Source organism: Artemia sp. Qi Xiang Cuo, chromosome 1, assembly GCF_049724085.1.
Source record: "Artemia sp. Qi Xiang Cuo chromosome 1, ASM4972408v1, whole genome shotgun sequence".
In the NCBI taxonomy this organism is placed as follows: Eukaryota; Metazoa; Arthropoda; class Branchiopoda; order Anostraca; family Artemiidae; genus Artemia; species Artemia sp. Qi Xiang Cuo.
The window spans coordinates 36,804,776-36,820,636 of NC_142794.1; the positions used below are offsets into that span (position 1 = coordinate 36,804,776).

Sequence of the window (15,861 nt, forward strand, 5' to 3'; positions counted from 1 at the left end):
CCTAGCGATTATGTAAATCAAGTTCACAGGTGCTATTTCTCAGGTTAAGCTAACCAAACAACAATGAAGCCATGTTTGTTTCTTAATTCCCCCCTTCCTCAGACCTAAGATTAAAGAAGCCTTAATGTTTCTTAATTCTCCCCTTCGTGAATCAATAATTTCCCCTAGCGATTATGTAAATCAAGTTCTCGGAAATCCACTTCCCCTTCGATTACGCAATCAAGTTCTCGGAAATTCACTTCCCCCTCGAGTGCCAGATCAATAACATTGTTCCCGTTAGAATTCAATGCGCATGTGCAACCTTCGCCCCGGAGCTATTACACATAGAAACATCAAATAAATTAACCTTGGAAAAAGAGGTCATTGACCCCATTACGTAATCATTCTCCCTAGGGAGGCTATGCCCTTATTTGGGATGCAAAAAAAGTTGTAGGTGGCAGCAGGGGTGCGTGACACGGCTGGTACCCCCTCCTCTACTCTTATTTTCGACTCGGTCAAAAATTTCAGGGGGGGGGGCAAACCGGGTAACCCCTCCCCCCTGGATACGGCCTGGGGGGGGGGGTAGTGCGCTATCATATTTAAATGATAATACCTCGACTTTTTTTTAAAGCAGGGGTACCAATAAGTTAATTACTTTTTTTTTATATAAAGCAAAGACGATATCCTACTAAGGCAGTATCCAGAAAGGGATGTGCATAGGGAGCTAAAATATTTAAGTGATATTACATTGATTTTTTCATTGAAAGCATGGGTTCCAAAGAGTTGAATAGTTGACAAAAATTATCAAGATTTTTGTTAGTTATACTTGATACAGCACTTGCATGGTTTTATCGTCCAAAGGGAAAGGGACATATGCGTCCAATCCGTTTTTTTTCTTATTGATGAAACGGGTTTAATTTGAAAACATTCATTCATAAGTACCAGGCAGATTCACACTAAAACGAATTGGTGTGACGAAAGTTATATCGACATCCCTACCTAACGTTGCGCTCGAGTGACAATGCCGCCCTTGGTCCAGTGCCCAAGTTACATTAAAAGGCCAGGTCTTAATAAAAGCTTTCAATTTGGGAGGTTCAAGGAAGAGTCTTTGACAGTCTTATGACCTCAGGGTACTAAATTTTGCAACGTTCTTAAGTCTCTACAGTTGTTTGAAAAATTCGATCACCCCACAAATGATGACCAAAACCATTAACAGATGTAACGTTTGTAATATTACAACACTTTTTTCAAAGCTTTGAAGAAAAGCAAAAAAGGCTAAATACCCCTAACTACGCTTGAAAGCTATTTTAAAAAGAAACTCTTTGGAGATTTCCATGGAAATCACAGGCGACTTATTGTTGCGACTTTCTTAAATTTGGTAATTTTTGTGAGCATTTGGAAATCAAAGCTTAAACTTAATAACTGATACTAATTGTCCTAACATTTTGTTTGGATTAAAAGCGATGAACTAGGATGAAACTCTCAACATATTCCTGGAGCTACTTCAGTCTGCATATTATTTCAATTAATTACATTTAAAACGGAGGAGTTTTAATTTTTTACCAGAAAATAGCTGGCATTTAATTTTTCTTCATACCGAATAAACCATTAAGTGTTTTTTGTTTCATTGTAATTGAAGTATTGTCATGTGAAGTGTTCATCATGTATTTTTCAATTTGATAAATTTACTCCTTTTAGATGCAGTTTATAATTTGACTGACATTAGGTATTTATCAATTTATTATTTGGAATGAATCCCCAAAAGAAAAAAACGAATAATATCCAAAAGAGCAGCCAAAAGTAATAAAAAAGCAGCAGCTCCGCCTCAGCCTACATGACACATATTCTATAAAAAAGCCAAAAAACTTTAAAATGCATTTTTTTTTAAATTGTAATTAAAAACCAATTTTTAATACACTAAGTCTTTTTAAGAATCTAAAAGAGATAAAAAAAACAATCAATATCAAATTCGCCCATTTCAACTGTTTTAAAGGTGACAAAACAGATATAGGCAAAGGTCATTATAAAAAAATTAAGCTTCTAAGTTCAAGTTACAATCTAAGTTTTTACCCATATAACTGACGAATTTTGTGATACGGTATTTGAAGTTTTGTAGACAGTATTGCTCGATGAAAAAACTACTAATTTTATAATTATATATGTTAAGAAAACATAACTAATGGGTACTTCAACTACTCGTATTATGCAAGGGTTCTGAAACGCCACAGCCATTTCTTTTCTAGCACATTTCTACTTCTCTTGATGAATAACGAAGAAGACCAGTTTCCAGCCAGCGACTTGTGAATTTTCGAACTTATGAATAGGCTCGAATCTGTTGTAAATTTAAGCTGTGATTTGAGAAAGACTGATGAAAACATTAATGTTTGCGGTCAACATTGATCACGACGGCGGCACGCCGCTGACATCTTAGCGGTGGCGCGCCGCCAACATCTTACCGGCGGCGTGGCACGGCGTGCTGTTTTTGGCCCCGCTGCCGCCGGTCTTCCCTCATCGGTGCGGCGCCGGGGTCTAGGCGTACCTAAGTTTGAAATCAGTGACTTGTTCTCTAGAGTTAGAGACACGTATGAATTTAACAGTAAATTGATACGAGGATAGTCGAACTTCATGTCTAGAACTTAAACGACCAAACTTTTTTTTAGGAAAAATTATTTCTTTTCATTATTTGTCTTTGATTGTAAATTTTACTTTAAGTAAATTGAAATTCTTGATCAGTAAAGAGCGATCCACACCATTTGTAACAGGCACTCTAAAAATAGGAATTTTGATTAAAAAAGTTATATAGCCTACTTCACTACAATTTACCTTTCGTGATGGTTCTGATTACGTAAGTCATTTCGTTTTCAAGCTCCGATCGTCAAAAATACGAAATTTGGTATTTTTCAAAAAACTAGCAGAAACTGAAAGTTTTGGTGCCCTTGTTAAGTAAAAAATGTGATACTGCCACATCAAACTGACGATTTTTTCTGTATATTCAGTCCATGCCAAATAAAAGATTCTTGCGCACAAATATCGATAAGATTTATCTGACTGGACAGGTTAATTCGAGGTTTCAATCATTCATGTACAGTAATGTATAAGTAAGCAAAAACTATTACGGGGGGCTCAGTTGATCTTTCTGTAGGTGAAAGGGTGACCTTAAGTCTCATTAAGGGGACTATTTACAGATCCACATTTTCTAACTTTCAGTGAGAGTTTTTTTTATATAAATATGAGGGGGGAGTATCAATACCCTAACCTGCCTTCATTCTGAAAAATGTATTTGAACTTAATCCGTAAAATAGGGGCTTCGGGCTGATAGCCCTTCTCTTACTTAAGGAATAATTTGAGTGTAACATATATGATTACATTTCTATCCCTTACTGCATGGAAGAGGAAGGTAATAGGTGGGCATCTGCAAAGAATAAGATTTGTCCTTTAGAAAATAAACATTATAATCTTCTTCTGACTTCAGACTTCTTCATCTCCCTCCCTGAGAAATAATATTGAAGAGTGGAGTTTTCCAGGAGTAGAGTCATTCTCGAAGCATTGTTTTGAGAACGTAAAAGCAATGATTAAGAAGCATAATTTCAGTTCTTTTTAGACGTTAACCTAATACTGAGTCTTGCCTTTTTGTGTTTTTTTTTTTAAAGGTGGCAAATAGCGCTCTGCTATTTGTTCTTCATTCAACCTCAGCAGAGTAAATATAGCAACCACCTTGTAAGTCCCTAGTCACCCACCGATAAACTCCCATATTCCTTTATAACAGCTTCTTTTCAGCATAATTGATTTATCGTCATTGTGCCCCTCCCCCCCCCCTGACCGCAACATAAGAAACAAAAACACTGCAGTAAAATATAATTTTAATTCTGCCTATCTCGGCCAAAAGAGATTCTATAGTTTCTATAGCCAACAATAACTATCATATATTTTTTATTTCATTCTCATAGTGTCTATCTCTTCTAGGTTGCTTTCATAAAGTCACGTAATGCAGTTTGTTCAAAAAAATGAGCGAGCCCGACCGGGTAGACAACAAACTCTGGAGAGGACGAAAAGACCGCAGGTTTTCGTCCGAGAGAGGAAGCACTTTGAACTACTCTTCTTCTCCTATTTCTCACACTACTTCGGCCTCTAGTGTCTTGCCACCTCCTGTCGGCTTAGAGCTTGTTAATCGTCCAGAAAATGAAGTTTTTACAACATCATACGTCCCGTCACCTGAACCAACTATCGAGAACTATTCTGGATGGCAAAGAACATCTTTCTCAGTAAGAGACGCTTCAGACCTATGTGACCCAGTCTGGAACTACCGACCAAATATGTCTCGGAATCTAACTGGTGATGTAGACCACCAGCTTGATCCTCCTGAAGGCTTTGGGAATGATCCTATATGGAGTCCGAAAGTAAGGGGAGAAAGAAGTAAGAATGACCGACTTTCTTCTTTTTCAGATGATAGAAAATGTACGTGTGGACAACGAATGCGACTAGGAACTGCGAAAGTGAACTCGTTACATAGCAGCCGAAACTCTTTGGATGATATTCTGCATCCAAGGTTTCAAGTGGAGGATATCAACCATCATTTGACTCCAGTGCATGCATACGGCACAATTAGTCGGTCCCATAGAAGAAACATGTATGATAGACCAAAAATTGACCATGCACTTCTGGACTACAACGCCCAAGAAAAAATATACAGCGATCCAGCAAAACTACGATTACAAGATGGTTCCCTGCGTTCCCCATTTGGAAAATACCCAGAGAGGAATACTTATGGGAATTCAGAACACGCTCCACTCCACTCTCAGAATCAGCGTGATAGGCTACGTCTGTATTCTGAGCCAGAAACTGCAAAGGTCTCAAAAGCTAGCGACACTTACGTTGCAGCAAAAGCTACAACTGCCACACGAACCCCTTGCCCTTGTTTATTAGCTGCAATGAGTGTTGTTAGACAAGATGACCCTACAAACCCATCCGTATATGCACATGTGGAAGGTTGTCCTCATTGTGGTGGAACACATACAACAAAAATAAATAGTGACTGGTCCGCTGGCATCCAAAATATTCCTACAAAAAGTGCACTCGAAGTTCTTCCTTATCAAAACCAACCCTCTTCTAGTAATTCAAGTAGTGGTAGTGAGGTTGGAGGATCTCAGACATTACGTAGTGAAAATATGCTGAGCTCAAAACAATCCCTTTTACCAATTCAACGACGAACTGAAACATCGTCAGTTTATAGCTCATTACCAAGGTAAATTCTTTTGCTTATTTTCATATGTGATTTAGATAAAGAATTATTACTACAACTAACAACTCACCACAGCGCAGTTACGCACGTTCCTTCTCCAACCGAATCTGTACAAAGCCTGCCTCTTTACACCCTCCCTGAAGGATCCTATTTCCCTTAAATCGTTCCTTACGAGATCCTCCCACCTAAACTGGGGACGAATTACTTTTTGTTTAGTCCTAGACGGTTAGCCGAAAAGGACAATCTTTGGCAATCTGTCATCCTTCATCCTAAGAAGGTACCTAAGCCTTCTCAACCTTTTCCTTAGTATAGCCCAAGAAAGCGGGATTGAACCACACTTTTCGTACAGCCTACTATTTAAAATACTGTCAGTTAATCAGTAAAAAAAGAACTGAATAAAAACTTCCATGACCTTGGACGTTCTCTGTTATAATGGGAGGTCTGGTAAATAGGGATTTCAATTTAGAGCAAAACAGAAAAAAAGTAAAAGCAAAAAAAAATCATATCTTCATAGGCACTTGAGAACGAATATGCATGAGCTGGTTAAGTGATACTTATAAATTATTAACCACTCAATAGAAACAGCGCACACATGCGTAAGATACTTACAAACTGTGAATTTTATTAGACTTCGCCTTCCCAATTAAAAATAATTTCATTTTTTACTTCCTTATACAAATAGAATTATACCAGGTTTCACCTTTTGGTTAAGACAATTCCTAATGAGCACTCCCAGCAATGTTCACACACATCAAGTTAACCTTAAATGTAATTGAAAAACCCTGAAACTTTCTTAAACTCTCTTCTCCTGTTAACAGTCTAAGGGTATCCCATCTAAGAATAATTATGAAAGTATCGTGATTATTTGGCCTTAGAAACTCGGGTTTTTAAAGGATAAGACCTACGTTACCCCCCCCCCCTCAAGAACTATCAATTTGCGCTCCCATACATAATTACAATTTTAGTTGCACTTAAGATAAACTTTAATTTTTGTTTATTTTTCAACTGTGTAGTCTAAATGTGTTGATAAATTCGAATTCACTTGTTGTTTTTTCCCCTTAAATAAGCTGTTTTTTATCATTCTGAATTGGGATAAGCTTTCGATTGTCATCCAAAAGGAAAATAAAAGCTGAATCATTTGACATGACAAACAGTTTCCACTCTGCGAAACTAGCCAAGAAATTAAACGAAACAATCAAAGAGTTTTGAAACAATGGTAAAATCCCCGCTTTCAAAATGTGGATGAGTTTAGATTGGTAAATAATTCCATATTTAAGTTTATTTATCCTTTTTCCTTAAACATATTTTTTAATTCCTGGAGTTTTGGACTTGGCTTGTTAAATTTGAATCCTCCGATCACAAAAAGGGTTGCAATTACAGTTTTAAAGCTTATTATGAAATGACTAACTTTCTTGTAAGCTTCACTTCCTAGATGAAGTTGACGGTGACCTTCAAGAAGAAGAAGAAGAGGCTGATGTAATTCTTTTAAATTTACTATAAAAAGAAAGAAATTGTGCTAATATACATTTTTAGTACGAAAATTTTACCGAAGAAATAGTGATCTTAAAAAAAGAAATAACCAACATATTAAGATAAAATAAAAAAGAAATAAAAATAAAACAAAAAAGAAGTAATCAGCACAATTACATAAAATAAAAAATAAATAAAAGAATAGAAAGAGAAATAATCGACATAATAACATAAAAAAATAAAAAAACGAAATAATAACACAAAAAACAATAAAAAAATAAAAAATAAATAATTAACATAATAACATAAAATAAAAACCAAATAAAAAATAAAAAAGAAATAATCAACATAACTAATGTCAGGTTTCACTGGAATGTCTGGCTTTGTGCCGAACATTATTACATTTGTTTCAAAACACAGGCTGCAATCATACTTTGGAATCCACTTTTATGTAAAATTACCGTTTTGATTCTTTTAGAATTGCTCTGTCTGCTGGTACGGTTACGTACTTAAATTTTTAATTACGAAAGTGTTTTAAAAAACTTTCAAAAAAATTCAGTAAAATTAAAAGGCCACACTAATAGCTCTAATGAGCAGAAATAAAGTCATACAGTAAGTTAAACTTAAAACGGGCAGCAACAACGAACGAATAATTAAAACCCAGAGTAAACAATCACATCAATCTTAAAAATAAAAGATGTGTTCATTCAAATAGAATTAAAATTTCTAGTACCCTTTTTAAGTGATAAAAACTATTGGAGGGCAACTAGGCCCCCTCCCAAGGTCCTTTTTTCTCAAAATTGTTCGATCAAAATTTTGGGATAGCCATTTTATTCAGCATAGTTGAAAGGACGAATAAATATACCTTTGGAGATTTCATGACCCCCACTGCCCCAGGGAAAAAGTCTTTAAGTTACAAAATTTGCCCACTGTTCACTTGAAGTATTTGCTATTGGGAAGTATGCATACATTTTTCGGATGAGGGGGCCGAATTTTCTACAGGGGGAGATTTTTCACTGCGACAATTTTTTGCGAGGAGGAAAGTTTTCAAGGTGTGAATTTTTCAGGGAAAACTTTACTCTGGTAAAATTTTCCAGAATTCCTATACGAGATTCTGCTTATGTCTTGCTTTCTCTTTGTCGATTCAGTTTTACGCGCGGAGATGTTAAGGGTAGGTGTCCGGGGTAAATTTTCACCAGGATTGAATTGTCTAGAGCAGTGTTTCTCAAACTTATTTAGACGCTGTACCCCTTTTTACCCACAAAACATTTAGGCACCCCTTCTCAGTTATCAGTACTAAGTAAACTATAGCTAAAATATAAATAAAATTTCCAGTCCTAGAGTTAAAGGGTTGTTTTATTTGTTTGGCTGGCAGTGTACCCCCTAAATATTTTTTCATGCCCCCAAAACGTACGTGTACTACAATCTGAGAACCACAGGTCTAAAGAATAAATCCGGTCAAGAGGAGGGATTTTTCTGCGGAGGTGTAGCCAGATTTCCTGGCATTATTTGAAGAAATTGAAAAAAGAAGTTTTTTCAACTGAAAGTAATGAGCCACATTAAACCTTAAAACGAGCAGAAACTATTACGTATATAAAGGGGTTCACCCCCTCGTCTATACCTCGCTATTTACGCTAAAGTTTTTTTAGTACTTTCATAAGAGCTATTTATTCTAATTAAATCCTTATTGATTCAGGGGTCATTCTTAAAGAATTGGAACAAAATTCAAACTTTAGCGTAAAGAGCAAAGTATTGACCAGGGGGTGAACCCCCTCATATACGTAATAAAAATATACGAATATAGAAGTTTGTTACATAAGTTAATTCGTAAGTTACGTATATTTATTACTAATAAAAACGTTCGTAATCAAAATTAAAAGTTCTCATGCCCTTTTTAAGTAACGAAAAAATTGGAGGACAACTGTGCCCCCTCCCCTGCCCATTTTTTCTCAAAATCTTCTGATAAAAATTTTGAGAGAGCCATTTAGCAGAAAAAGATGCAAATTTCATTTTAATTATTCATGTACGGCGAGCCAAATCATAAGCTGCATTAATTCAAAAACGTTCAGAAATTAAATAAAAAAAAAGTTTTTTTACTAAAAGTAAAGAGCGACATTAAAACTTAAAACGAACAAAAATTATTCCGTATATGAAAGGAACTGTCTCCTCCTCAACAACCTGTCTTTAGGCTAAAGTTTGACTTTTTCTCACAACTCTACTTTATAAAACAATAAAAAAAACTTTAGCATAAATAGTGGGGCGTTGAGGAGGGGACAGCCCCTTTCATGCACGGAATAATTTCTGTTCGTTTTAGGTTTTAATGTCGCTCTTTACCTTTAATTAAAAAAACTTGTTCTTTTTATTTAATCAACATAATAGTCCATAGTCGGATAGTGTGGTTTTCATTTGTCGAGACATTTTGTGCGTTTTAAGTTTGAACTTGCTTCTGCTCATTTTAAGTTCTTTCTGAAAACCTTTCTAGAAATATTTTTTTAATTAATTTCTGTTTTTCTCAAATTAACCATTTTAAAAAATTAATTTCTGTTTGTTTTTTTAATTGACATAGTTTTGTTACAGTTAATTGTAGGAATGTTATTGTAACTATTAGAAATTAAGTTATATAGTACATCAAACAAACTAAAGCAACTAAATTTATTTTCCAAAGTTTTACCTTCACTTAGGTTTTCTTAGCTCAGTCTGCTTACCTTGAAAGTTTCAAGTTGATCGGAGAAAAACACTGTCTGGCCCATTTTGGGGTCGTCTTAAATAAATACACCCGTTTTTTTCAAAATATTTGCTTTCTCTTAGGTTTGTTTTACCCAGCAGGCTATATAAACCGAATATATTGTAGACAAATAATAAAAAAAAAAAAAACAAAGTGCGGCCCATTTCAGTTATCGCAAAACAATACAACAATTTCTTTTACCATTTTTTGTTTTCATTTGTTTTCTGCTTCCTGTTCACGTATCCAATAAAATTCAAGCCAATCCGCGATAATTTTTTTTTTTTTTGAAATTCTTATACAACAAATGCCTCTTTTTTAACTTGTTGTCTTCATTTGCTGGACCAATTGATTTTTTCCTGGTCCAGTCTATATGTCTTGTACATCTAAGCCAATAAATAAATAATGAAAGATTACATAAAATGTCATAAAAAGAAACACATCGGTACAACCATCTTAAAATGGTCTGTCTTTAAGGAGGTCTAACTGAACCTGTCTAGATATCCCTTTAGTTTCATCCTATCAGAGATTAAATGAAAAAAACAAGTATTTTTAACTAAAAGTAAGGAGCGATAAGGGCAAGGGTTGTAAGCTATACCCTGGGGGCTTGTAAGGTTTTTATAGAAGGCGTTGTCATAGAAACTTCAAAAAAGGCTCATTTGATTGGAAATTCAAAGGTGCTGTGTGCTTTTTAATAGTTGAAAGCGGACGGTAACTAACCCCCCTCTCACGCCAATCTTTTCCCCAAACACATCCAATCAACATTTTGAGATAGCCATTTTGTTCAACGTAGTTAAAAGTTCTGGAAATTAGGTCTTTGAGGATGACAACCCTTCACAGCCCTCAGGACAAGAATTGTAAGTTATGCCCTGGGGGTATATAAAGTTTTTATAGAAAGTGTTGTTGTAGAAACTTAAAAAGGGCTCATTCGATTAGAAATTGAAATGGCTTGTGCCCTGTTTAATAGTCGAAAGTAATTGGAAGGCAACTAACACCCCTACCATGCCCACCATTTCTCCAAACACATCCAATCAAAATTTTGAAATAGCCATTTTGTTCCACGCAGTTAAAGTTAATGAAATCATACCTTTGAGCAGGACACTCCCCTCACAATCTTCAGAATAAGGGTTATAAGTTATGCCCTTGGGGCATATTAGTTTTTATTGAAATCTTTGTCATAGAAACTTGAAAAAGGGCTCATTCGATTGGAAATTCAAAGGTCTAGTGCCCTTTTTTCATAGTTGAAAGTGATTTGAGGGAAACTAGCCCCCCTCTCTTGACCACCTTTTCCTCAAACACATCCAATCAAAATTTTTAGGTAGCCATTTTGTTCAGTGCTGTGGATTTCCAGATAGAAATTCTGTTTTTAACGAGGATACTCCCCCACAGCCCTCAGGGCAAGGGTTGTAAGTTATGCCCTGGGGGCATATAAGGTTTTTACTGAACGCGTCGTCATAGAAAAATCAAAAAGGGCTCATTCGATTCGAAATTGAAATGGCTAGTGCCCTTTTTAATAGTCAAAAGTGATTGGAAGGCAACTAACACCCCTTCCACGCCCACCATTTCCCCAAACATATCCAATCAAAATTGTTAGATAGTCATTTTGTTTCACACAGTTTAAAGTTCAGGAAATTATATCTTTGAGCAGGACACTCCCCCAGAATCTTCAGGGCAAGGGTTATAAGTTATGCCCTGGGGGCATATAAGGTTTTTATTGAAGTGTGTGTCGTAGAAACTTTGAAAAAGGGCTCATTCGATTGTAAATTCAAAGGGCTAGTGCCCTTTTTAATAGTCGAAAGTGATTTGAGGGAAACTAGCCCCCTTCTCACGCCCACCTTTTCCCCAAACATTTCCAATCAAAATTTTTAGATAGCCCTTTTGTTCATCGCAGTTGAAAGCTTTGGAAATTAGGTCTTTAAGGATGACAACCCATCCCCCCCAAAAAAAAACCTCAGGGGAAGGGTTTTAAGTTATGCCCTGGGAGCAAGTAAGGTTTTTATTGAAATGGATGTTGTAAAAACAACCAAAAGGGCTCATTCAATTGAAAATTGAAAGGGCTAGTGCCCTTTTAATAGACGAAAGTTATTGAAGGGCAACTAACCCCCCTCTCACGGCCACCATTTCCTCAAGCACATCCAATCAAAATTTTGAGATATCCATTTTGTTCAACATATTCGAAAGTTCTGGAAATTAGATCTTTTAGGATGATAACCCCTTCAGAGCTTTCACTGCAAGGGTTATAAGTTATGCCCTGGGGGCATATAAAGTTTATATAGAAAGTTGTTGTAGAAATTTCAAAAGGGGATAATTTGATTGGAAATTGAAATTGCCCTTTTTAACAGTCGAAAGTGAGTGGAGAGTAATTAACCCCCCCCCCCCCCTCTTACGGCCTCCATTTCTCCAAACACATTCAGTCAAATTTTAGAGATAGCCATTTTGTTTAACGTAGTTGAAAGTTCTGGAAATTGTGTATTTAAGGATGACAAACCCCCCAGAATTCTCAGGGCGAAGGTTGTAAGTTATGCCCTGGGGGCATATAAGGTTTTTAATGACAGAGACTCTATGATTAAAACTTCAAAAGGGGCTCATTCAATTGAAAATTGAGAGAGCTAGTGCCCTTTTTAACAGTTGAAAGTGATTGGACGGTAACTAACCCCTCTATCACGCCCACCATTCCTCCAAACACATCCAATGAAAATTTTCAGATAGTCATTTTGTTCAACGTAGTAGAAAGTTTAGGAAATTAGGTCTGTGAGGATGACAACCCCCCCCCAATATGGGTGAGGGTTGTAAGTTATCCCCTGGGGGCATATAAGGTTTTTATTGAAAGCGTTGTCGTAGAAACTTCAAAAGGGGCTCATTTGATTGGAAATTCAAAGGACTATCGCCCTTTTTAATAGTCGAAAGTGATTGGTGAAAGACTAACGGTCCTCTCACTCCCAGCATTTTCCCAGACACATCCAATCAAAATTTTGAGATTGCCATTTTGATTAGCGGTGTTGAAAGTTCTGGAAATTAGATCTTAGAGGATGACAACCACCCTCACCGGCCTTAGGGAAAGAGTTGTGATTTATGCCCTGGGGGCGTATAAGGTGTTTATAGGAAGTGTTGTAGTAGAAACTCAAAAAGGGCTCATTTGATTGGAAATCGAAAGTCCTAGTGCCCTTTTTAATAGTCGAAAGTGATTGGACAGCTTGGCATTTTTATAGTTAAGATCGATGTGGGTATAATGTATTATTTTTTTGTTGTTGTTTAGACCAGGGCACTTCGTATTGAAGGAGTTGTCGTTGAAACTTCGAAAAGAGCTCATTCGATTGAAAACAGAAAAGGCCGATGCCCATTTCAATAGTCGAAAGTAATTGAAGGGAAATTAATCCCCCTCCCACGCCCACCCTTCCATTTGCTTGTATGTTATAAACTAAATGTTGCCATAAGATTAAATCAAATTGCACTGTGTTAATGCTAATTCCCAATAAGCCATCTCAGCAGTATACCAAGAACGACTGAGGGTTTTATGTTCAAACTTTTGGGGGCTGCTTCTGCTCTTAATATTTAAACAAATCAAAATAGCGTAAGTATATCCAAGCTATCAAAGAAAGTATACAGATTTGTTTGCGAATGGTATCAAGTTGTCCATTTCAGGTCAACTAGACGAGGTATGAAACTAAATTAAACACTTGTATTTGTGTCGAGATTTTAAAGAGGGTGTATGTTGTTAAAAATTGCTGAAAATTTTTCTCCAGCATACAAATAGATGGCCAAACTTTAAATCCTTAAAAAAAACAAAAAGATTGAAAGTATTATTTTCTTTTTCTCCGAAAAGACTATTTCAATATAAAACTAACAGAAATTAATTAAAAAAACTTTTTCCACAAAATAAGTTTTTCAAAGAAAAGTAAAGAACTCCATTAAACAAACAATGTGCAAAAATAAAATCGAATAATCTACCAAGCGTGAAATTACCACAAATCAGCATCGATAAATAAATTAAACTCAAAACGAACAGAAATTACAATAAATAACCGAGTCAAACTCAAAACGAGCAGAAATTAATATAAGTTGGGACAAATGAATGTGCATTGTCAGTTTAATATACATATACTGATATTTAGTAATAAAAATCTTAATATTATTTGATTTATTAAAGTTATAAAAGTAAAAACATTTATATTTTTTTCAGTAAAGTGCAAATTATGTTCTGGCCTTGGGAAGGCATAGAGGTTATGAGCCCAAATTATGTTAATTTCTGCTCGTTTTGAGTTTGACTCGGTTATTTATTGTAATTTCTGCTCGTTTTGGGTTTCATTTATGTATCGATGCTGATTTGTCGTAGTTTCACGCTTGGTAGATTATTTGATTTTATTTTTGCACATTTTTTGTTTAATGGAGTTCTTTACTTTTCTTTGAAAAACTTATTTTGTGGAAAATGTTTTTTTAATTAATAATATAAAAATCATAGTTATGAAGCTTCTTAAGGTAAAATTAAATGCTAAGATTGGCCAGAAAATAACACAAACAAATTATTACTTATATCGGCCATTATTTAACAAAATTCGAATTTTTGCGTAAAGAGCGAGGTATTGACAAGGAGGCAAACTTCCTCCCATAGGTAAGATGAAGGGGTTCGCCCCTCGTCAATATCTAGCTCTTTACCCTAAAGTCCAAATTTTGTTCCAATTCTTTAAGAATGACCCCTGAATCACAAAAGCCGTTTAATTAGAATAAATAGCTGTTTTGAAACTACTTAAAAATACTTTAGCGTAAAGAGCGAGTTATTCAAGAGGGGACGAATACGTAATAATGTCTGTTCGTTTTAAGTTTTAATACTACTCCTTACTTTCAGTTGAAAAAACTTTTTTTTCTATTATTATTTTTTAAATAATGCTGGGAAATCCTTCATGGAAATTCTCTTCCCACATAAAAAATTCTTCCATAGAAATATCCTCCCACGTAACCCAATCCCCCCCACCAGAAAAATCCCTCCCTGAAAACGTCTGTATACTTACCAATAACCAATACTATATATCACTGTATATAAATAATATAACAGTAAGATCATGACTCAGTGATTTTTGGCTACTACATCCTCGACGCGTACAAACAGCTCTTTCCATTTAATCTGTCATCACCGGTTCATTGTATATTACCCTGGAACGCGTATTTTCGCAGAAATTTTCTCAAAATGCCTTTGAAACCAACTCGAGACTTCGGAACCTACTTGTGGTTCCTAATTACATCTAACAATAGCATTGCACAATTAATTACTGATTTTTATATATGTATTGGAATAAATTAGTTTAAAATTAGATCCTTTAAAAAATAGTGTTACAATGGTGAAGCCAAGTTTTGCGTTCGAGAGAAATCTGACTTGTCTAACCGTGAAAATATGAAATGTTGCTAATGTTTAGTCTTGTTTTAATGTTCTCCGGTGCACTTGCATCTCAGTCCGGCTTTGTATAATGGTTGAGATAAGGATGATCATATTGTAGTATATTTATATTCAGTGCTATATATAAACAATGGGCATAGTTCATAACTTAAAGCCCTTCCCCTGAGAACTATGAGGATTAAGTCGTCCTCAAAGACATAGTCATTAGATGCTTCGACTGTGTTAAACAAAATGCCTATCTCAAAATTTTGGTCCGGTGACTTTGGGGAAAAATTGAGCACAGGAGGGAGCCTAGTTGCCCTCCATTTTTTTGGTCACTTAAAAAGGGCACTAGAATTTTAATTCCCGTTCTAATGAACCCTCTCACGAAATTCTAGGACCGCTGGGTCGATGTGAGGACCCCTGGAAAAAAACAACAAAAAACATAAAAAAAAAAAAAAAAAAATAAACACGCATCCGTGATCTTCTTCTGGCAAAAAATACAAAATTCCACATTTGTGTAGATAGGAGCTTGAAACCTCTATCGTGGAGTTCTCTGACACGCTGAATCTGATGGTGTGATTTTCATTAAGATTCTATGACTTTTAGGGGGTGTTTCTTCCTTTTTCCAAAATAAGACAAATTTTCTCAGGCTTGTAATTTTTAATGAGTTCGACCAAACTTGATGAAACTTATATTTTTAAAATCAGCATAAAAATCCAATTCTTTTGATGTATCTATTTGAATCAAAATTCCGTTTTTTAGAGTTTCGAGTACTATTGAGCCGGGTCGCTCCTTACTTACAGTTCGTTACCACGAACTTTTTGATAAAAAAATCTTTCGCCAATTCTCGGGAGTTGTGATTCAATCCAGCCAAAATTTATTTTTCCTGCAAAGGGGTCCACCGTCCTGGCACAGAAACTTGCAAATGCGGTTTCTAAGCTCATTATAGACACAAAATTGATCGCCCTGTTTCCAGATAATGCGTTTTGAAAACTTGACTATACGAAACATTTTTGATTCACTCAGGTGCGTGTGTCTTTACAGAAGTGTATTTTTTGGAAGCTTCGGAAAGCTTTAGCA

General features: G+C 35.6%; 1 protein-coding gene across 2 annotated transcripts in view; it reads left to right on the plus strand.

Moving 5' to 3' along the window:
- The window catches only part of rho-5 (rhomboid-5), a 349,085-nt gene that overhangs the window by 16,961 nt on the left and 316,263 nt on the right, over positions 1-15,861 (plus strand). For both annotated transcript variants that reach the window (XM_089100907.1, XM_089100993.1), the window contains exon 2: positions 3,943-5,221. In XM_089100907.1, the coding sequence (XP_088957033.1) occupies positions 3,984-5,221 (1,238 nt within the window). In that variant the 5' untranslated portion in view covers positions 3,943-3,983. The remainder of the gene's footprint in view (positions 1-3,942; positions 5,222-15,861) is intronic.